Source organism: Dunckerocampus dactyliophorus, chromosome 14 (assembly GCF_027744805.1).
Source record: "Dunckerocampus dactyliophorus isolate RoL2022-P2 chromosome 14, RoL_Ddac_1.1, whole genome shotgun sequence".
Classification (NCBI taxonomy): Eukaryota; Metazoa; Chordata; class Actinopteri; order Syngnathiformes; family Syngnathidae; genus Dunckerocampus; species Dunckerocampus dactyliophorus.
In genome coordinates this window covers 8,873,116-8,896,127 of record NC_072832.1, presented here as the reverse complement: position 1 = coordinate 8,896,127, position 23,012 = coordinate 8,873,116, and the positions used below count along the sequence as shown (strand labels likewise).

Here is a 23,012-nt window from a genome sequence, read left to right as displayed (position 1 = left end):
ATTACAGTTTTAAATGCATACAATGATGAATGAAAGGGATAAATCAACATTTAAGGTTACATTTACCTTCATTGAAGAAATGACTGTTCCCAGAGACACGATGTGGCAGCGAGATCAACACCTTCCTCTTTAAAACCAGCTTCCTTTTTTGCCATGAGTTATTTCTTGAAATTGAGTTTCTCACCTTCTTTTTCAAAATGCTGGCATTTGCAACGTTCTTTGGCTCCGATTACTGAGGTGAGAAACAGTATTGAATTCAAGAAATAACCCATGACAAAACAGGAAGGTGGTGTTGAAATGGTAGGTGCTGATCTCGCTGCCACATCGTGTCTTTGAAAACAGTGATGCCAAGAATTACATCTTCACTGAAGGTAAAAGTAAGCTTACATTTTCATTTATCCCTTTCATTCATCATTTATATGTGCTGTACTCGTATGCATTTTGAATAGTTTCCTGCATGTGAAATTTTAATTGTAAAACTTTAAAAAGTGTGCTGTCTTCACATTTTTGCCTTTCTGGAAAGGATTAATTGGATTTACATTATTTCTTTAGGAAAAAATTCATTGAGTTTGCATCTGTTTTCATTAGAGTCGGACCTTCTGGAACGAATTAATGACGCTAACCAAGGGTCCACTGTACTTACCTTTTTTTTGCCATTTACTGGTGGGCCCATAAGCCCCATGTATGTACTGTCCCGCTCACTGTAAAGGAAACAATGGGCTACTTCAGAGCAGAGTGAGCGCTTTATGTAATGACACAAGATGAGTTAAGCCAAACCCTATCCTGAACCCGGGACGGAATGTTGCATTTCCAGTCACCCACATGGACACTCCAGTCTGTGCCTCGTCTTCCAAGATACAAGAAGAAGAATGAGGATTTCAAACATTGTAGATAATTCTGAACTGGAGACCCTCCATGCCCCACAGAAAGGCACGACTCACTCACAGTGACTGTCTTAGCTTCCCACACTCGGCAATTCAGTATTTGTCATCTTCGGGCATTTCCACCAAAATAATTCCAGCAGAAATCATTCTGAATGACAACCTATTTACCAACATTATTAAAACCAATATTTGCAGTGCGAGCAAAAAGTGCGCACTCACAAACTTGAATATATTTTGTTTAGACCATGAGCTATATACTTATTCAGCCTGTGAAACAATATTTTTCCTGCAGCAAATCCAAAAAATGTAATGTAGTCGTCATGGTCAATAAAATATGTACTGTAATGTGCGCAGTTGGCAACTAGGTTGAGTTGTAGCCAGGCTGATGATGAATATTGCACCTTTCAAAAGCACAATGTAGATTTTTGGCAGAAAATACTGGAGTATGGATCACCTAACTTAGTGGTGTGTTGTTGTCGTTGACCTCCATTACATTACAGTTGTTTAAGGGCCTACACACACAAAAATCTAAATTTTAAGACATTTTTATGCTGAACATCATTTATTCATCATCTCTAGATTCCGATGAGGGATGAACATAATAATTAATTAATTCATCATTCATAATTGTGCCAACAGAGGCGCTGTTGACTGGGACTCCACTAGTTTGCGGTTCAAAGAACAACATGAAATCAGCAAATGGAAGTTGAGCTACAACGACAAAGACCTCAGCGATGGCACAACTTCTTCGGGCAGAATTACCCAGAGCCGATCAAGGACGTTTAGCAGAATGCCCATGTCTTTCCTTGATCCCACATTATCTTGCTTTAAGGTAGGCTATTGAAATACTCGATAGATTTTTGCTATTAAGCACATGAATAACGAACTAGAAAGACGTTCGGCAGAGCAACACAAAAATGACGTAGTATAGCTATACGAGCTGTACACTGACTACCCTAAAGTACAGTATATCCAAGTTTCATTTGTACACTTGCCCCATGAGAAAAATGTTGTGATATTTTTACTTGGCTGTAAATGCCATTTGTGGCGCTACCTATGGGTTGTGCTGCAAATACTTCGGAAGACTTTGGAAGCTCAGTTATCAAGTCAAGTGATAGCTATACAAGTATACTGCTTTCAGTTTGTATTCATATACAGTAGTTACCTTAAAAGTAAATTACAGCTAATAGTCCACAGTTTTAGGCACAATCCTGTTCACATTTTACAACCTTCACCAGTGGGCCAGTGAGTCTAATACTACTTTATGAATGTGGAAGAAATTTGGCATCTTCTTCTTGTCTTGACATTAGTAGAATGAAATCCTGTAGTGTTTAGTGTTGGTCAGTGCTGGGAGTGCTCCTCAGTGGCCGTGTTCACGCCATAGTCATCAATCACTAACAGTGGGGAGTGCATGGCGCCCAGCTGGCAGGAAGAGTTGATGGCTTGACACAACTTGCCTTGTTCTGCCAAGAAAAACTTGCAGAGGTACAAGAAAGAAATAAAGCTTTGCTGCACTTTTGCTGTGATTGTGTGTTGGTGTTTTACAATAGATCGAGTCCAAGCACCACTCATTCTCTGTGTCATTATTTGCATGTCATAGTTTATCTACATGGACAATATTTGGATTGCACCTGGTAAACAACTTCCATTCTTCTGCAGTGTGTTTGTGGGTATACAGACCCTGCTTTGTGCACTGGGCCACAGTCATGTTGGAGCAGAAAAGCATTTTCTTTAAATGGTTCCCACTTACAGTAGAACCCACTTCAGATGAACCAGGAATTAGGTTAACTCCTGATTGATCCATTAATCTACTGTATTAAGAGGTGTGTATCAGTCAAGTGAGTGATGTAATGATGTGACAGCTACATTGGGCTCAGAGTGTGTATAGCAGGTTGGTGCCTTGGAATGAGGCCAGTGTTGCACAGTCAACAAGCCCTCTCTTAGCAACTCAGCAAAAGTAATACACAAACACATAACTGAAGCTCAAACCACACTGCAAATCATTTGGTCTCTTTGAATGTGTTGGTCATATCTTTAATACTTAGAGCCGACATGATACAGGTAAAGAGAAGGAAATGTCTCACCTCACTGACAAGCTCAGTGTAACCAATCATGAATGTACATTTGTATAGTAATACAGGTAGATATTGACAGTGTTGTCACCATCATCTTGAAATCATAAAACTCGTTCATGTAGGAATGAACAGCAGAAGTGGCAGAGAGTCAATGTTTTGCAAGTCTCAAGTCTTTAATCTCAAGTCAAGCGTCAAGTAAAGACGTGCACATCCAAGTCAAGTCTCAAGTCAAGACGAGACCAGTCGAGTAAAGTCCGAAGTCATAGGCTTGAAACTTTCAAGTCTTTACAAGCCGTGAGCAGTGTTTAGTGTTTACCAAATAAAACGCCATTTTAACAATGTAGTAATCTATTACATTTGACAAATACAATTAATGCATTTTAAATTGTTTTATTTGTGAAATAAACAGAAAAAGAGTGCTGACAGCATTTTGGATTTAGTCAGTGCACAGAAATGTAATCCACACCCTTGTTGTTGGTCCTTAAACCTCATTGGACGTTAAGAGATGCATTCAATCGGGCAGATTCCTTGGGAAAATGTTTTCTTGCTGGACATTACATAATAGCGATCACGTTAGTTCAATACTTTGAATGGGGACACATTTTACTCAACACGGTAGGCCTGTAGCAATACACTAATCTCAATATGATACATGATATTTAGCTCACAATACGATATTCGGCCAACGATACGGCCAACCCATCTTTTTATGTCTAAGATGGTTTATTTTCTGTTATTATGTTTACTGTATAGATAGACCGGCCACAACAACAAAATTTGCTAGTCAATAATTGTGCTATGAATTATCAAGGATAATCGATCATTTCAACCTTTTTTTTAAGCCATATTATCATTAAGATTATCATGCAAAGGTCATTGTGTCATGTCACATTTGAGCCACTAGATGGAACTCAAGCGTAGTGTACCTGTGTGAGGCCCTGAAATCGCCAACTTTAGCGTTGACGAATCGTGGGAGGTCACGAATTCACATGCCAATCCTACTCATGGTGTCAAAAGAACGACACACAGCAACGCAATAGGTGGATTAAAACAGACAAGACACTACCAACGTATAATACAGAATATTAACCAACTACTATGTGACCTCTAAGCATGTACTTTCCAGCCATTTACAAAAACTGCACAGCAAAGCACGCTGGGAAACAGGAAGTGCTCCCAGCGACGCTACACTATAAAGACCGTCTCTGTTAAGAAAAAAACACTTCAATAAAACCTACACACACGCAGTTACGTAGTGTATTGTTAAACTATTGTGTTGGGTCATATTTGAGCTTTGTAAAATAGTGGATATGACAGACTGTATGACTTGCGTGAGTTTAGGTGGTAGCCATCTTTTTACTTCATAACGTGTTTGAAACCAACACTGAGCAACTTCACTGCACAGCTCGGGAGGGACACGAAAGACATCACCACTTCTTACACACACAATACATTACAAGCTGGACACAGCTGAGTGGGCTTAAATGCACTGTTGCTGATATGCTCTTCCACACGTATTCTTTCACTCACTTACTGTATATTACTGTTTGTGCATGTACGTTCTCCCAGGCAATTCCTACTGTCTGTCTAACATTTCCCCAAAAGCCGAATTCAACCGAATTGAAAGGTTACATTTTCTTTTTTCACTTTTCATGCTCTGTGATTGGCCAGTCACACACAGCGACCGCCCCTCTCTAGACAGACTCCCTACAGCCGGAGAGAGGAGTACGCGGTGCATTTGACACGACAGAGGTGAAAACGGCTTGTGTCGCGTTGGTCACTAAAAAAATAATAGTCGTACAGATCACTTACGCATACACAGTCCACATCATGCTGAATAATAAGCAATACATATAGCAACTTCTGATCAATCCATGTCAATTTCAGATTTAAAATAATGTAACGATTTTAGCCTCACCCATTTCTGATTAAACCACTCCCACTTCCGGTGTATGCCCCGCCCACTCCGAGTACAGATACGGATACAGATAATTTAGATGGGTGAACATATACAAATACAAATACAGTTCCAGATAGTAGTGTACTCTCTCATCCCTACTTTGATGATATTGTCAAGTCGAGTCCAAAGTAATCAAAATTGTGACGCGAGTCTGACTCGTGTCCAAGTGGTGTGAGTCAACACCTCTGATGAACAGTCATGGTGGCAGCCTGGCATTATGACATTATCTCACTCATCCTGCAGAACTGTGAGAGATGTGCCATCTTTTCCGCAAAGTACAACAGAAGGAGAGGGTTTGTTGCGCCACGACCCACATTGATGAGTTTACATAGCTCTGATCTCCAGAGAGATACCACGGCCACTCGCTCCTCACCTCCCTGGAACATAAAAAAACCTGATAGGAACTAATCAGTACTGTATATGCTGGCAGGGGGATCTAGAGGAACTCAGTCTATCACAACAAAACCACTGTTCTGTGTGCGAGCCACTTTCAACAATGAATTTTAATACAATTCGGTATTGGTCATCGCAATGGTGTGTTATTAGAATTTTACAAGGAACATCATACAGGGTACACTTGCACAATTCACATGTCCGAAAAGGAGCAGGAAGAAGCAGAGTTTTTTTAATCCTACCCCTTGGCCATGTCTCAGCAATTACTCACATAAATATAAATGCAACACTTTTTTTTTGGTCCCGTTTTTGAGTGTGCTGAACATGCAAGAACTGGGAACAGCTTCCAGGAATTGTGTACAAATCCCTGCAACACGGGGCTGTGCATTGTCATACTGCAACATGATTGAGTGGCCCATTGTGGCGGTGGGAGTTATGGTAAGGGCAGGCGTATGTTATGGGCAATGAATACAGGTGCATTTCAGAGATGGCATTTTAAATGTACAAAGATACAGTGATGAGATCCTGAAGCCCGTTGTCCACGACCATCAACTCATGTTGCAGCATGATAATGCACGGCCCCATGTTGCAAGGATCTGTACAAAATTCCCGGAAGCTGCAAACATCCCAGTTCTTGCATGGCCATCATACTCATCTTTGACAAACTCATGTTTGTCATACTATCTTGGCTACCTATAACACAAAGCTGCTTGTTTAGATAGCTTAGCACAGGGGTGTCCAAAGTGTAGCCAGTGGCCATTTGCGGCCCATGACAGATGTTTTATGAGCCCGCGGCACATTTTCAAGATACAATTAAACAATACTAGTAACAAAAACAACTAAAACATGGAAAAAGAGCAGTAAATTTATGAGAATAAAGTAGATATATCAGAATATAGTCTTAATATTAAAAACAAATATGTAACATTACGGCAAAAAAATTACAAGCGTAACTTTGTAATACTATGAGGAAAAAAAATATATTTTCACCATAATTTCCACAATATTAGAAGCGAAACAAAGAATAAAGTTACATTTTTTGGAAAATTAGATATTATAGGAATAAATTATGGTAAGATATTAGATATTATGGGAATAATTAAATATTATTAAAGTCACAGTGTAAAAATACAAGAAGATAGTTGAAATATTTGTAAAATTGAAAAAACAAAACAAACAACAAAACTGGAAAAACGAGCAATGGAGAAAAATTAATAATACACTTTGTCACTTATAACACAAAGCTGAGATGCAGGCTGTTTTTTCTTTAATTATATATAACTTGTTAGTATATCTAGATGGGTTCATTTACAAAATGTAAACTATAGAAGTGGCCCCTGCATACTTTGAATTTTACCATATGCAGCCCTCACTGGTAAAATTTTGGACACCCCTGGCTATTGACATACAATAGATTGGTTTTAGCATTTTTAATAGACAGAATGTATCAAAGTGGCCCCCCACATTCTTCAGTTATCTGTATGCGGCCCTCGCTGGAAAATATTTGGACACTCCCACATAAGATGAAAGAGTAGTAATTTACAGGTACAGTATATAGATGATGCTACACAATGAACTACTGTCTAACGACAAGTCCACTGTAAACTTATCTACTATTTAATTTATACAGTTTCTGTTCCACACTTGCTGACAAAGAAATCATGAACAAGTTTTCCAAAAACGCGTTCCAAAGAATTTGCATCTGTTATTGGTTGTTGTATAATGCCTCTTGGAATGATGTCTGTCCTGCCACTATTCATGTGAGACATGGTCACACAGCTGAGTCAGAGAAGCAAGGCTTATTTTGAAAAGTTTGGACTCAGTGACTGATGAGTGATTGAATGAGCCCAAAAAGCTTGTTTGATTTGAATAAGTGATAGCTGACTTGTCAAATCTGACCAAAGAAATATTTGTTTATATATCTTATGTCCGATCTTATGAATGTATACAGTATGATGCTAATCATTTATTATTATTATTTTGCATATGAATTGACAGTTTCTTCTCCGGTTTAGCTTAAAAATGCATCCAAAACAAAATGCAATGCTTCACAAATTAAGTGACTCAACATGTGGCTGTTGTAGGATGCTGTCAGTGACAGCGTACAAGGGATTCCTTGCGGTGTAGCGAGGTGACAGGGTTGCTGTGGTTGGCGCTCGACACAGATGTGCTCTGTGCTGTCCTGCTGAGCGTCAGACTCCTTGCGTCAGACATGGCCTTGGACTGAAGGACTATATTATGACTCCTTGGCCCTTGCTCCTTTGCTAAAGTTCACAACTTTTTCACCAGGAGAAAATGTCAGGGATCAAGTTTTCTATTTAGGCCCCAAAATGTCCCTATCTTATCATATGCTTTTGGCTCCAGCAGCCGAGCAGCTCAGCACCCACTCGGGTCCAAGACACACACCCATCAGCCACACCATCAAAAAATATATTTACCCTCCAACCACAGAGATACATAAATAATTCAAGACACAGACACAGATTCCAATAGTTGTGTTGCTGTACTTTTTCCAAATACCTGTGCTGATACGTGATACTAGGAGGATTTACATAAGTGCTTTATAGACGACAACTGAAGAGACGTATACCCAATAAAGGCAGCAGACCTCTCTCTGCTCCCGCACATGACATCAACCAGCATCACTTGCTCAGCTCACTGTCAAACTGGAATGGCCTTGATTTTTTTTTTTTCACCACAATGGCCATAAACATCATGCAAACTCAACCTACACCGCAGAAAAAGAAAAACAGGAATGGGGATTTAAGACATCTAACGGATGAAACTTTCTCACCACCTCCCACAGTCACATGTTGACATTTAATAAATGTCTCCACAGCCTGACCTTCGGCTCCCTCTATATAAAGTGTCACGTCTTGCTCAAAGGAGGATATCACTCAGAATAAAGCAGGACCTGCATAAGGCCTGCAGTTTATAGTGCTCATTCTTCAAATATGTGAGGAGTGATGCTGAGGAATTTGCAAACATTTGCTCCACATTATCTTGTTGCAAACACTCCTAATCCACACTGCCCTGATAGGAGTGAAAGATAATTGAGATAATTGCTCCTCCTCAGGGAGAGATTCATTGCCTTTGTTTTTGCTGAATTTCCTTTGCCAGGTTCAAAATAGCCTCAATGTCAACTTGTTGATTAGAATTTCATGAGTTCACCTCAGACGTGAGAAGATAGTACAATAATAGTTTGGGGGAACAAATGATTTTGGTCGTCTCTGTATATTTTCAGTGGCTGGATGGGGATCTGGAATACCAGCCCCAAGTTTTGTTTGTACAAAATTAAACATTAATCTCGTGATAGATGTTTCAGTTGTTTATGGGAGTACATAACAGTCTTGTGTGGTCCATTGTCTAATGAAACACAAAGACACACACAGATCCCCAGTGGAGCATAGTCTTTACCTGGAAGTGTACTTTCTCAAGGGGTGAGCCTATTGAGGACATTAGGAAAGATAGATGGGCTTTTCTCCTCTGCAGGGAGCATCAACTTTGTAAAAGTGGGTGTTGGGAGGCTTTTTGTTGTGTTAGCAAGACATACAGCCTGAGAGGCCAGCTGTGTTGGTGCTGTCAGCCTCATTGCCTCCAGTCCATCTCCTCTGGGCCACATGAGCTCCAATGGAGGGCTTCAGGCAGATTAGCACACCAGAGGAGAGCTTGAACTTTTCAGGTGCAAGTGTTAAGGGGTCAGCCTTGGATTTTACATGTGGTTTTCCCTCTTAAATGAAAAGTAAATGTGCTCAAATGGATGATTTTAGTTATTTATTTGCTCTGTTTCCCTCTTCTTCAATCAGCTCGCTTTCCCAATTGGCTACCGTTTTGTTCCATGTAAGGATTTTTTTATCGTAAATTTTGAACATGTTTATATTCGACAATTGGCGTTCCCAAACATTTTTCAAAAAGATTGGGGAGAAAAAAATCACTTGTAATACAACAAGCACAATGTGTCACTGAGATCAACACAGACAGCATCTTTGTGTTTTGCCATGAGTTATTTTTTAAATTCGGTAATGTTTCTCACAGTCTTTATCAAATGCTGGCTGGCACTTGCAGTTTCTTTGGCTCCATTTTGGGTACATTTTGCAGCCGTGGTCAAAACTATAATTGTAAAACGATAAAAAACATGTTTTGTGTTAACATTTTTGGCTTTCTGGAACGGGTTATTTGGATTTACATGATTTCTTGTGGGATAAATTGATATGGTACGTTTCTGCTTGACTTCTGGACTTTTTTCTGGGTTAATGCCGCTAACCAAGGTTCCACTGTATTCTTGGTTTCTATCAGTAATGTAGCACTAATTGGTCCCGTTTCCACACAAGTCCATACTTTTGCAACTTTTGGCAACTGATGGAAAAGTTTACCAAATCGTAGTGGAGTGTAGCAAACCAAGCTGTACCACTTGGTGGAACAGTGGCCATAAAAGTAATGAAAATTACAGCTACATAGTGGTACTGCATATTACCGTATATTCTCCTTAAGGGGAAAAAAGGAAGCATCTATTTTGGGAGTTTTTATTTGTTTATGTGAACAACACACTGGGCAATTAATAGAGGCATGTTGTCTAATAAAGCAGAGCCCACTATTTGAGGGAATATGGGAGCTGAGTAGCATCCAGCCATTGTGTTTGATAATGGGACACAAGACCACCCGAGTCTGGCGTCTTACTCATGAGTGCAGCCACAGAGAGAGCAGCAGGTTGTTTTGGTTAGGCTGGTGGTGACAAACCCTACATCACAATGTCATCAGTGCCATCAGTGCTGTGGAGCAAAACTGTTGCTTGCTGACAGCTTTAGCAAGACCTCACCATCTTCTTTTTTGTTGTACAAGGCAAAGAAAGGGGTGTGTGGCAGCTGTGTGTTTCCATGAACGATGCATGTCAATTATGTGTGGACAGTTTCTAATACCACCCTGAGGGTATGGAAAACCCATAGCACCTTTCTCCTGGTGGAAAAAAAACAACTAAAGTTATACCATTAAAAATATACAAGAAGCAGTCTAGCAAACGCAAATAAGAACATTTGAGGTCACTACTGTGAAAACGCAGTGTTCAAAAGAGACATGCGGTACCTGAGAAAATCTGAAAACTGGCCATTTTGTGCAACTCAAAAAGTGAATTTCATCCACACTGTGACTCTGGAGGAGCAAACTTTTGAGAATCAAGCGTATCTGGAGTCTGGTAAACTAACAGTTAAAAATTGCATACCACAGGCAATCCTAAAAACATTATCCAACCCTCAAAACAGAAGTCCTTTGTGCAAAACATGTCTTTGGGCCGTCCCATTGAACCACAGTTGTGTTTCCAAAAACTGCATACTCAAATACAGTTGCACAATGACTGTCTTTGGCCAAAAGAAGAAATATAGTATGTGCATGCTGAGAACTCTTGCTCAAGTATATTGTTTAAAAGTAGCTCTTTCAGAGCTGTAATAACAAACTGCATGTAATGGAATATCCGACTCTTATGTTTGGGCAGAGGCTGAGCCAAAGTAACAATGCATGCATGCAAAACAAATGGGCTTTAAAGACAGACGACTCAAATTGGTTTCTATTTTCTACACTATTTTATCATGAAAACTGACTTTAGTCAGTTAAATCTGCAAAAACTGCAAAGCAGCTGAAGACAGTTAGTACGTTTCCAAGATTTACAACAATTTACAAGGTCTCTTTCATATTAAAAGCTATTGGCCACTTGAGTCCAAGTGTCCTTTGTATTTATTTGGACATTTTTATATCCATGCCTGAAATATGGTCTGTACCGTAGGTAAATGACGTCTTTCAGACTTATGTTTTTTCTCCGTCTAAAGCCCAAATAGACAAGAATTCTATAAACACACAAAGTTGTCTCAATGCTTCATAAAAACAGTGTGGGTGAAGCACACATACAATGTAAAAATATTTCAGAAAATTAACATTGTGTGTGCACCTCTTGACAACCTAATTTGGGCTTTCACAAAAATAATATATATGTTTTTTTTTCCACAGGGCTGCCTTGCTTGTCACACAAGAGGCATGGAACATTTACTACTTTTGCTTCTCATTGGGAACTTGGCTGAAAGCAGCAAACAGTAAAGTAGTAAAGCATTGCTAAATCAATGTTAATGTAGACCGATGTCTTTATGATTTACAGGACTGCGTACACTGCATGGAAGCCAGCCTCACTCACTTGCTGAATAAACAGAAGTTTGCTCAGCTCAAATAAAATTTGATGAGGAGATAATTTTGTGAGCATACAGCATAAAGGTCTCTCTCATGTGCTGAGGTTCTGCACGCTGAAAGAAAATCAACTGAGACTCAGCAGCTTGTGCTGGACAAGTTGATGAAAGATAAAGCTGATCAGGTCTGCCGTTACTGACTGGTCTACTCGGGCCAGCTTAACAGTTTTAGACTTTCCAAAATGATTCGGTTGATCTGCAATTCTCCAATCTTAAATGACAATATTACCCTTATTACTCTTTGCAGTGGTGTAGAACTGCGTTTCTAGTGTTTTAGCTAAATAAGGTAGTCAGAATATTACTGACGTGCAATGAAGTGCACACATAGACTTTATGATTCTATTTCTTGCATGTTAGTGAACGCATAGACTTTATGAATTTATTTCTTCTTCAATTTGTTTACTGTGTTTGCTATGGTGCTATTGCTATTACTGCATTTTATACTACATTCAATGATTCTGCTACTGGAACCTAAATTTCCTTGAGGGCACACACCCAAGGGATCAATAAAGTTCTACCAAATCAAATCTCTCATCTAATCAATAACACAGTGAACGTTTCTGATAGTGTCAATCAAAAGTGAACATTATTGACCGATGGATATGAAAACAGTACAACTGTTAACCACTGGTGGAGCCAGAAATTTTTCATTTGGGTGGCCAAGGTGAGACCATCACTCACATAGGGGTGGCAATAAGTGGATAACTGAATCGTCTAGAAGATGGCCAGTGGGGTGGCCGGAGAGTGACCAGGTGTTGTCACCACTGGCTATCCTGTAGCTCCGCCACCGCTTTTGGACTGTCTATTAGAGCAATGAATAGCTGAGCAGTGTAATGAGGACATGTTTTCAATGCATAGTTTCTGGATTCTTCTCCTCATCATACGGAAAAAACATACGGAAGTGGATGCCGATCGGCACTCTTGGTCTACATGCCCACTCATGCTGCTACAGACGGCTTCCAATATCAACAGATTTATGTGCTGAATCACGCTTCAGAATTTAACTCAAAGTAAACATAGTGAGAAAACTTGACCGGAACCGACCAAAGTAATCATGGAAAACTTACCTACCGCTTGCAGTTCATGCAAGACTCGCCTTTATGAAGACAGCTCCTCCACAAGGAAAGTTGTGTGCTGCAGCGAAATGCATCCAAGCCGAAACGGCGGTTAGGCTGAATTAATATTCTGCACCACAGAGCCACGTTTGTCAAAATTGTCCCCCAGCCGTGGGGGTGGCCATTGGGGTGGCTGGAGAGTGACCAAGGATGGCCACGGCCACCTCTGGCCACCCCGTAGCTCCGCCACTGCTGTTAACCAACATGAGCTGATACAGTATGTTGAAATGAAATTATTTTTATGTCTAGTTGGACAAAAATCCCACCCTAATAGATCGTCAAATTTCCCTACTGAATCAAGCAAAATAACCAAACCAAAATGAAAAGAGACAGCATAAGACAGTTCATTCAACATTTTTTGGCATGGGGAACTTCTAATCAAAGCTTAAACCCACAGATTCAAACGTCTAATCTCAGATTTCATCAGGAGATAAATCTTGGAGCTGCTCCACTGACAAAGAATAGAAAGCTGACATGGTGGATTGTGCTGTGACTGCCTGAGCGTAAGAATCCAAGTATAGCTTGGACAGTAACAGTACGAGAGCAGAACATACCTCAATCATTGGCCTGTAAGACTTGTCAGTTGTTTACTGGAAACGCACAAGCGATATAAAACAATAAATACAAATTGTTAGCATCCAGACTTTTCATGCATTTGCCTGTTTGTGTGGGACTTGCAGAGCTGAAGTTTAGATCAGAGCTCAAAATCACAAATCAAAGACAAAAAGTGTCAGCATGAAAATCTGCAGATAATGCACAAATATTTCAGACAAATTAAAGACGCAGCACTCCATTGGAATATGTCTGAGAAGTTCTTCATATTTCATAAATTAGTTTGAAGCTGCGGTGGACAGAGGTGAGGCAAAGGAGGCTCTGTCTGCTGCAAAACTAAATCACTTCGGAGAAAATCCTCCCAAAGGGGTTTCCAGACAACCCGCACAGGAATTGCTTACATCACAGACGCTTGAAACCAGCAAGGTTTACTATAGGAATGCTTCCTTGTTTTTAGTATCAGACTCTTACAAAGATATCAAATGTATCTTACTTTGGAGTCGGAAGCTAAATGTTGTGTTTTTTATGTGTAGACTAGATTCACTGACAAAACCCCATGTTTATCTAAGTGACTTCCACCCTGCCCATCCTGTCTATTGTTTCCGTCTGTGTCTACCTGGCACCATATTTTGTTACTGACCTCAAAATGGACACCATGTCTCACTTGAGACAGTAGAACCATGTGATATCGTCAATCAGCAAAGAAATGTTTTATTGTTTATTAAGGTGTATTATTGTATTTGTATATTTAAGTGGAATGATTCCCCTATTCCTCCATTCACCACACGATTGTGTCTTTTCCAGAAAACGCTTTCTTCAGATTCCCAATGTTTGGTTAAGGTTAGGTGTCACAACACCACCTGTTGCTTTGGCATAAATTTGACATGAAAAGTTGGTGTGGACAGAGACTGCAATCTAAATAACAGTGTACGTGTGGCCAAGCACCCCAACTGATGTCACCTTGTAGGAAATCTTTGAAGGACGATGGGGGCATCCAGGCTTCACAATGCAGCCTTGTATGCCTGCAGCATCACAAAGACATGATGCTATCCCTCGGAGGTGCTGTCTTCACAATGTATTGTATATGTCCTGTATAATGGGAGCATCTTCATGAGTGTCCCAGGGAAGAGCACTGACAGACTGAGTGAACACGTGATAGAATTCTGTGGCTCTGAAAAAATTATCTTCTGGGTGAAGAAGCAGCACATGGATTAAAGACCTCATCAAAGCACAGTGTGGGACTCAGACAATAAATGGAAGCTGGTAATAAGTGTGGCTAATAGTGGGAGACTGCCATCTAGTGTGTAAGGTTTACTTTCTGTCTGTGTGTGCGTACGTGTGCATGTTTGTGTTTCCTTTGAACTCCAGTATTAAGATGCTAAAGATAAACAGGGTGACTGTAACTTGCCTTCACGTATGATGAGGGTCTAATCACTGCCTTATTGATATGTTATCAGATTATTGGACATTGGAACAAGTGCTTAATTCCCCTGACACTGATTAAAAGAAATACTTTATATATGAGTCACTTTGTGATGGAGATGATGTCTTACTAAAACGCTTGCCTTGCCTAGCAAATCATCCAAAAATGTGCTTACAGATGCCAAAAGAGACTGTTTAAAGAACTGGGGACGACAATGTTGTTTAATATGATCAAAGTATGTCATTGCAGTCCAGGCCAGGTGCAAAAAATATGGCACCTGGGAGCAGTGAGCTGTGTAGATATGACATCAGTGCAATATAACAGGACACTAGGATAGGTTCACACTGGTGGAACAAAGCACATGGTGCATTTTAAATCACACTTTTGGTGTTGGTTCACTTGGTGGCTTTCATTACTGGACAAAAAGTTGCATAGAAAAAATGATGCATAAATAACAACCTGACTGGAAAGCATTTGTGATGTATTGTGTGACAAAACACTGGTGTGTGCTTCATTCCCTATAGTGTTCACAACTTAAACACAACAACCACAGCCTTAGGTAAGTACAAACGACAACAAAAATATTTGTTCAGTGTTGTCAAAACGATCACCATTCACATTATGAGCCACAGGTAGAGCATGTGGTCCAGAAATGGGAAGGTTGGCGGTTTGATCTTTTTGCCCTTCACCCAGTCACTGTCATTGTGGCCCTGGGCAAGACACTTAACCCACCTTGCCTCCAGTGCTTCCCACACTGGTGTATGAATGTGAGTGACTGTTTGGTGGTGGTCGGAGAGGCCGTAGTCGCGAACTGGCAGCCACATTTCCATCAGACTACCCCAGGGCATCTGTGTGTACAGATGTAGTTTACCACCACCAGTGTGTGACTGAGGAGTGAATGAATAATGGGTTCACTTCATTGTGAAGTGCTTTGGCTGCCTTGTATTGTTTTTATATAAAAATGCCATAATATGCCTGCATGACAGGCCAGTAGATGGCGATGTCCCTAAAACAAAAAAAAACTAACCAAGGCAACTACTAAGCCGTCTATCCATTTTCTATGCTGCTTATCCTCATTAGGGTCACAGGGGTATGCTGGATCATACCCCTGCTGACTTCCGGCAAGAGGCGGGGTACACCCTGGACTGGTTGCCAGTCCAAAGCAAGTAGTTGTAATTGTCTTTACAAAACACTTTGTATGCAGGCTTGTGGGTTTGAAATTTCATTTATGTCAGTAACTTGGCTCCTCTGCATGCAGTAGCAATGCAGTAATTAGAACAAATTTTGGACAACAAGTCTACTAGCACACAACATTACTGGAGTGATGTGGTCCACCATTGTTTTTTGGTTGATGTGCTCACACATGCCCAGACTATGCATTTGACAGACCATTTTGACTGGTGACATGGAAATGATGACGGTTCACTTGTGTCTAATTATTTGCAGTCTGAATAAGCCATTGACAGGTAAGCTAAGAGCAATAACATTGCTTGGTTTATCCCATATCACTGCAAAATCATTGCAACATCATTGCAACACCACTGCATTCAATGGGTTTTGATTCTTTTACAGGAACTAAAAACAATATTGACAAGGGAAAGATGTTAGAAAACTAAATCCATTTACTTTACTGTAAAATTACAATGTCAGTATATAGGTTACACGTACTGTATATAATGGTCTTTTGAAGATCAAAAAGATTAGATAGACATTAATACAGATGTATTATGACACATTGATGAGTATTGCATGAAATGATAGTACAGGCGGTCCTCAGGTTACAAACCAGTTCTGTTCCTACGACGCGTTGTAAGTCTTGGAGTTCCGAACTCCTACCCAAATTCCATACCTAAAATAATGCTTAAGTTTATTCTGAATGACAGTTGCGACGGTCAAGTGCTGAGACCGAAAGTATATTGGTGGGTTTTCTCCTCTCTAGGGTTTTATGTTTATTTCCACTTCCATGGTGATGGCTTTACCTTTCTTTGGTGCACTGCCACCAGAAGAGTCTGCTTTACACTTGGGAGCTGCATGTGAGCCACGCATAGTGTTTTCTTTGCTGTACTAGTTCTTGAGGCAGTCTTGTGCTTACCAACCAAAATTAGGTTTTTAATTAATTTATGGGTGGGCATTCTTTGCCGCGAAACGTCGTAACACCGAACGCCGTAAACCGAGGACCTGTTGTCAAGTGCCCTTAATTTTAAACCGTAGCTTGTTGCTTTGCTGCCATCTGCTGGCCGCCTCAGCTAACTTCAGAAACAGGAAAGGCAGCCTATTGCAACCAATTTGATCATTACTTGTCTGTCTATTGATACACAGTAGATACAGTAGTACAGGCTACGTAGTGGCAACATCAGTAAAAAAAAAAAACAACAAAAAAACAACTCCCGTGATCCCATGTTACTGCGAGCATGATCCTGGTCAAAGGATGAGTCTATTTTTACAATTCACCAGCCTCCCGTTCAGCGTTGCCAGAAGTACGTTAATTATCGTATTTGTACCATTATTTCACATTTTCTATGATGTACGATCAACAATTCCAAAAAACCCATAATGTACAATAAATTGAACCTTTCAACAAATGGCCGTTAGCAAACACTAACAGGATGCATCCTGCTTTTCGCCCTATGCTGTCCAGTGTGCATTTCTCACATGCGTCTTTACAGCCAGAACACAAAACATAAACAACAGTAAACAAGGACAGTCTTTATTCCAAATATTTGATAGATAAATCCTCTAAATATTTATGATACAGGACCTGAGACATGATTAAATACGACTGATTCTGGTCTGTTCAAAGGTGGGGACGTTGTTGTGCCAGTGGCAGCTGTTAGTTTTTAACTTTAGACCTAAAATGTCATTGTAAGATATACTATACACGGTCTGTTTTATTTTTTACTGCAACAGATTGATTACTGCAACTCTGAACAACGTCAAATCTTTTAAGTACGGTATTTTTTCCCTAAAATGCGATAATTTTATGACTGTGATACGATAGTTTATAATTTCCCATCTGACAACAATGCTGCCATTGGACGCTTGCGTCATACGTCATTATTCCGCGACACATGCAACTGCAAACAAAATTTTACTTTCGGCATTTTAGACAACGAGAACGACGATAAACCGTATGTCAATCCAAGACGTTATTCGGACAAAAGTGGATGTTTTAGAGGGAAGGCACAATGACGACTGCACGACGGAAAATATTCCGCAAAAGGAGGAAAACCTTTTTAACTTCAGCCCTCGGCTTATCTTCCTTCATAAGGACCACGAACTGTTTGAGGTATAGACAACATAAACGAGCTTTGACATTTACTTACGAGCGGGATACTTTTCTTATCATTATAAAATGTTTTTTGCAGGATGGCGACGTAGAACGACACATGTACATTCAAGATCTTTACATTTCAGAGGTAGAGGACGACAAAGCAACTCTCAGGTGTGACAGTTGTACACACACTTATGTCACGTAGCTAGCTTGCATGTTTAGTTGTGTGACACTGTAGATACAGTAGGATAAGATACAGTACATACATATATTACCCCTTGTATATGCACAGCTTTAATTTAAGGTCTTTCACACATTAAATATGGAATTTAACATTTCGGAATGATAGCACGTATACCCCCATTTTCAAGTGCTCAGTATTTATCTCTTCTTGTTCCTCACAGTGTGTCAGAGTTTGCCTGTCACATATCTGGCTGCAATGCCGTCCATAGCACTCTGGAGGAGTATGAACACCACTACAACTCCTTGCACAGACATGTTTGCTGCTCCTGCCGGCGCTCTATGCCCACCGCCAGGCTCCTGGATATTCATATTCAGGAGTGGCACGACTCTCTGTTCATAGTCCTGGCGCAGCGGCAAGATATGGTATGATATATATAAAAAAATCTCTTCAGGTCCTCTTGCCTGGTTTGTCATGATTGTCATTCATGGCTTTCACTCACCGCTGTCTCATATACGTATACATGTCTGTCGCGTATGCACATAGTCATATACACATACTGTATGTAGTCACCAATTGGAGTCATTGTGTGGACAGGCCATATATTCAATGATTTGCACACGTTAGTAGCCAAACTTTGCAAAATCTCTATCATTAGCTGACAATAAACATACAGTAACTAGTGTGTGTGTGTGTGTGTTACGTGACGCATGGCTTGCAATGTCGCAGCAGAAAGAGGGCAGAATATACACATTTGAAAGTTAGCACCCCCAATACAGTGCCTAACAAAGGCAGAAAGCACTTTTAAAGGGTCTATATGCAACTCGCTCCAAATGACATTTTTTGAAGCCAAAAAGATGTATCACCAACGCCGGCGCGCATGTTACCAATAGTGGTTTAAAAGAACACAAAGTAAAAAAAAAAAAAGTGTGTTTTTCACAATTACAAATTAAACTGCATAAAAATCGTCGTAAACCTTTGTTCGACTCGAATAAAATAACTGCCATTCGTGGCTGTTGGTATTCTTTTACATATCCGTGACGTGTGCACACATACAAAAGCAGTCTTAGAGGGGCGATGAGCAATTTACTTTTGTGTTGTTGTGATATGCCATACATTAAATGATAGCTGTTGTCAATAGCTAAACTTCGCCAAATTGCTATCATCAGCTGACACCAAACATAAGTGTGCGTGCGTTATGTTGGTGTACTCAAAGCAGGAAGAGGCAGGATACATTGCTATCATTATGCTTGAACGTTTCCGCCCTCTAGGCGGTTGGAGGAATCTGCTGCAGTCCCGTTAGGCTACCATGTGAAGTAAATGCTGGTCTGCATAAGGTACATGGCAACTGTCTGATGAATACACTATTTACAGTACCAGTGTTTGGTGGAGGGCTGTGAACACAAATTCAGGACAAGCACACTAAGGAAGGACCACCTCGTACGAATTCACAAATACCCTCCAGACTTCAGATTTGACAAACCCAAAAGACATAAGAGGTAGGTGAGACTGCATGTACTTCGGTTGCTCAGTAGATGGCAGCAAACCCTCATTAAAAAACGATAGACACAGTTCGTTTTTTTATGTAATGCAATTTCTTTCTGGTCACTGCTTATGGTACAATAACATAATATAAATTAATACATCTTGACATATGGGGACTAATAATTCATAACGTTTTGCTCTATTAGTCTAATTTGTAGTTTATTGTCAAATACAGTATGGTACATATTTAGTAATAATCATGATACATTTTATTTAGTGCACTTTACAGAAATGTCAAAGTGCTATTTAGTGTATGTGTGTTGATAATATTCCTCTCGTTCATAAATAGGCTTCAAGAGACAAAACAGCAGCAGCAGATGGACACATCGATGGAGGTAGCGGATGACGTGACTGAGGTTTTGTGTGACGATCTGTCCAAACAAGCAGAGGAAGAGGAATCCATGGAGATGCTCGTGTCCACAGCAGAGGCTGAATTAACAGAAAAATGTGCCTCTACTGAGGAGCAGGCAGGGCTTTCCACTGCAGTCCACAATACAACAAACAAAACACAGGATGATTCCCTGAAACAGCGATACTCCTACAGGTTAGTTAGGCCTCTTGAGCAGTTTAACCACCTTTTTGTTTGCATGCACTTTGGATTTGGACACTACATTCTTACATCATATGAGCTAAATCTGCTTAAATATTGGTTTGAAAATGAATGAATTCTTTATTTTTTTTATAGGGTTCCATCTAATGTGTGCTTTGGACATGGCTCCATCCGAGGCTTCAGAGGTCACACAGGAAGGAGGAAGTGAACACTCTTAAGGTTGATGTTTGCCTTCACAATAACCATTTTTGGCTTTCAATTCACTGAAAAATTACAATAAATGAAAGTACATTTGATTTTGTCAGACTGTCATTCATGTGTGGAAGAATACACATTATGACATTTCACAACAAAACACAAAACAAACCTAATATTTTGTAATAGATTTTAATTTTCCAAAAACATTTTTTCCCAGTCAACAATATAGAATACACACATAACAGATTGAAATCCATTTACTTTGAGTATAAAATAAGTAATTAACTTTTATTTACACATACAAATTTTGCCAACTTTTTGTGTTGTTAGAGCTTTTTAAGGGTCTGTGGGGGGAAAAAAAACATTTTTTATGAGGTATTTTAATTTAAAGGTCAATGGTGTACAAATGCTTCATTATTTTTATTCAGTCCTAAACAATTGTGCTGCATTGGTAAAATGAGTATACTTGACATGCTGAAAGATCAGGGTTCGTTGTAAATTTTAAGAAAATGAATGTAATTGCATTGGCTGGTTTTAATCTTTGGATTACAATATATAACATGTAGTCACATGACCTGGTTTTGGTTTATTTTATGCATAAATCCTGTAGAAAGTCTTTTTCAAAAGAACAGTAATCATAGTTTGGAATCCTCATTTTCGCACTTGCTACATGTTTTTTGAGAGAATTGTCATTTCTGGTTTATACAGTCTTGAAGAAATGTTCATTAAAATCATTAATTGCAACAGAAAATGGTAAGCATTTTGGTAATTTTCGTTAGACTTTTTTAAGGCCAAATTTGCAACAAATATAAAGCAATTTAACTGTTTTTATATTGAATATATTTATAGTTAAATCTAATTTACAGATCATGTGTGACTGAATAAATATTCTCATGTATATTTCTTCATTTTAAAAGAGACTTTTACGGACATGTTCTAAAAGCGGCTTTTCCCACCCAAAAAGGCCTCCGGTTACGACAAGTAGTACATCCCGTAAGGTCCACCGAATAGTCCTGGTACAGGTAAGGCTGGCCGAGGGCCGTTCACTGCCCCATAGAGGGCCGGTGCGCCTATGGGTGCGCTCAGAGGGAAAGGGAAAGCGAAGGCCGGCATCAGAGGCTTGGCGGCCAGCTTGAGCTTCTCCAGTTCAGCCTCCTGCAGTCTTTTGGCCTTGGCCCTGCGGTTCTGAAACCAAATCTTGACTTGTGTCTCTGTGAGGCTGAGGGAGTTGGAGAACTCCGCTCTCTCGGCGATGGAGAGATATTGTTTCTGACGGAACTTTCTCTCCAGGGACAGCAGCTGAGAGCTTGTAAAGGGAGTTCTGGGTTTCCTATTGTTCTTGTGTTTGCGTAGATTGCAATGTGTCGGGCTTGGGAGTCCTGTAAGTACATGACATATCATTAATTATCTTCTGCAAGTCACTTTTATGACACACTGAATTGCTTGGTACACCTTCAAAATTAGAAGGAAACCTAACAACAGCTGTATTGGGGGAAATGCTTATTTATTTATTTATTTGTTTATTTGTTTTACAATGCACTATATTCTTTAAAATACATGGTTGTAGGTTTGGTTGTAGTTTGCATTAGGGTAGAACTCGTGTATCACACTGAAATTATATTTTGGTCACTATTGAGCCAAACAAGAAGGTCAGAGTATTAGAAACAACTCTGATGCAGTGCATTTTTGCATCACTGCAATCAATAACCACATTACAAACATGTTATATTAAAATTTTCAATTTTAATGTCATATAAAAGACGTCAATTTGCTCAACTTTGTTTAAATCAATGCCTTTAAAACTGCGCATCATTCATGTCTTTATAAAGGCAGGAATATTCATCCATGCAGTTGAATTGTATTCAATTGTGCAATAATGTTGTAGCATGTGAGTGTTCTTTATCGTAAAAAAAATCATATGATACAGCATCAGCCTTAACTCACTCGGAGGTGATGTGTAAGCAGCAGACTGGAACCAGTGGTTACTCTCCTTGTCGTTGACGTCCACATTCTCAGCTTTGGATCCATTAAGTTCCACTGGTGAAGCGCACGCACTGTCCTCTGTTGCGCATCCTCTGCTGGACTCCGTCAATCGGAGACTTCTACCCTGCGTCCTGTCTCCAGATATGAGCGATTCCACACTGAAAGACAGATCCACACTTTTGCCTTTGCACCTGGTGACAGGTGACAGGTCGAGCTGGTTCGGTGCCGAGACTCCTGAGGCGCACTCCTTTGGGTAGGTGTCCTCTGGTGCTGCAGCCGAGGGTGGTGATCCTTGCGCAGGATTCATGACGCACAACTGAGGTGCCATACAACCCAAATGTCCTTCCGCGCTCCCTGTCGCTGCTTGCTTCGCTCTTCTAGCTTAACAGTAAATATATGTTTTGCTTTTGTTTATGTTTTTAATTTTTTACTGCCAGCGAAGTCCTCTCGCAGTGTAGTGCTTAGAAGTTTCCCTACTCATGGTACCACATGCTTTCTTCTGTAGTGGGCCTCATGGCTCCACCCCCTGTCTCTGACAGGGCAGACTCTTCATGACGACGCAGTGAGCACACCCCCGAACTTTATTTTGAGGAACTAAAAATTATTTTTTTTCCTCCATGTTAAGTATCTTTCTATTTTAGCCGATACCGGTGCCAAA

At 40.0% G+C, this 23,012-nt stretch overlaps 2 protein-coding genes across 2 annotated transcripts; one reads left to right on the top strand and one right to left on the bottom strand.

Annotated features, from left to right (window-relative positions):
- Positions 1–17,672: 17,672 nt before the first annotated feature.
- znf511 (zinc finger protein 511) lies at positions 17,673–20,455 on the top strand. The gene is made up of 6 exons (XM_054798783.1): positions 17,673–17,912; positions 17,992–18,068; positions 18,302–18,503; positions 19,453–19,577; positions 19,913–20,167; positions 20,309–20,455. The coding sequence occupies exons 1-6, from the start codon at positions 17,757–17,759 to the stop codon at positions 20,379–20,381; spliced, it is 888 nt and encodes a 295-aa protein (XP_054654758.1). The 5' UTR covers positions 17,673–17,756; the 3' UTR covers positions 20,382–20,455.
- Positions 20,456–20,588: 133 nt separating this feature from the next.
- msx3 (muscle segment homeobox 3) lies at positions 20,589–22,803 on the bottom strand. Its single transcript, XM_054798880.1, has 2 exons — positions 22,316–22,803; positions 20,589–21,750 (listed from the first exon to the last, which is right to left on the bottom strand). The coding sequence occupies exons 1-2, from the start codon at positions 22,680–22,682 to the stop codon at positions 21,344–21,346; spliced, it is 774 nt and encodes a 257-aa protein (XP_054654855.1). The 5' UTR covers positions 22,683–22,803; the 3' UTR covers positions 20,589–21,343.
- Between the last annotated feature and the right edge of the window lie 209 nt (positions 22,804–23,012).

Bases quoted from the DNA above. Each gene is read 5' to 3' on its own strand.
- znf511 (XM_054798783.1), top strand. From the start codon at position 17,757: ATGTCAATCCAAGACGTTATTCGGACAAAAGTGGATGTTTTAGAGGGA. The intron at 17,913-17,991 runs GTATAGACAACA...TGTTTTTTGCAG, and splicing joins AGGACCACGAACTGTTTGAG to GATGGCGACGTAGAACGACA. The intron at 19,578-19,912 runs GTAGGTGAGACT...GTTCATAAATAG, and splicing joins AAACCCAAAAGACATAAGAG to GCTTCAAGAGACAAAACAGC.
- msx3 (XM_054798880.1), bottom strand. From the start codon at position 22,682: ATGGCACCTCAGTTGTGCGTCATGAATCCTGCGCAAGGATCACCACCC. The intron at 21,751-22,315 runs GTGAGTTAAGGC...ATGTACTTACAG, and splicing joins TGCTTACACATCACCTCCGA to GACTCCCAAGCCCGACACAT.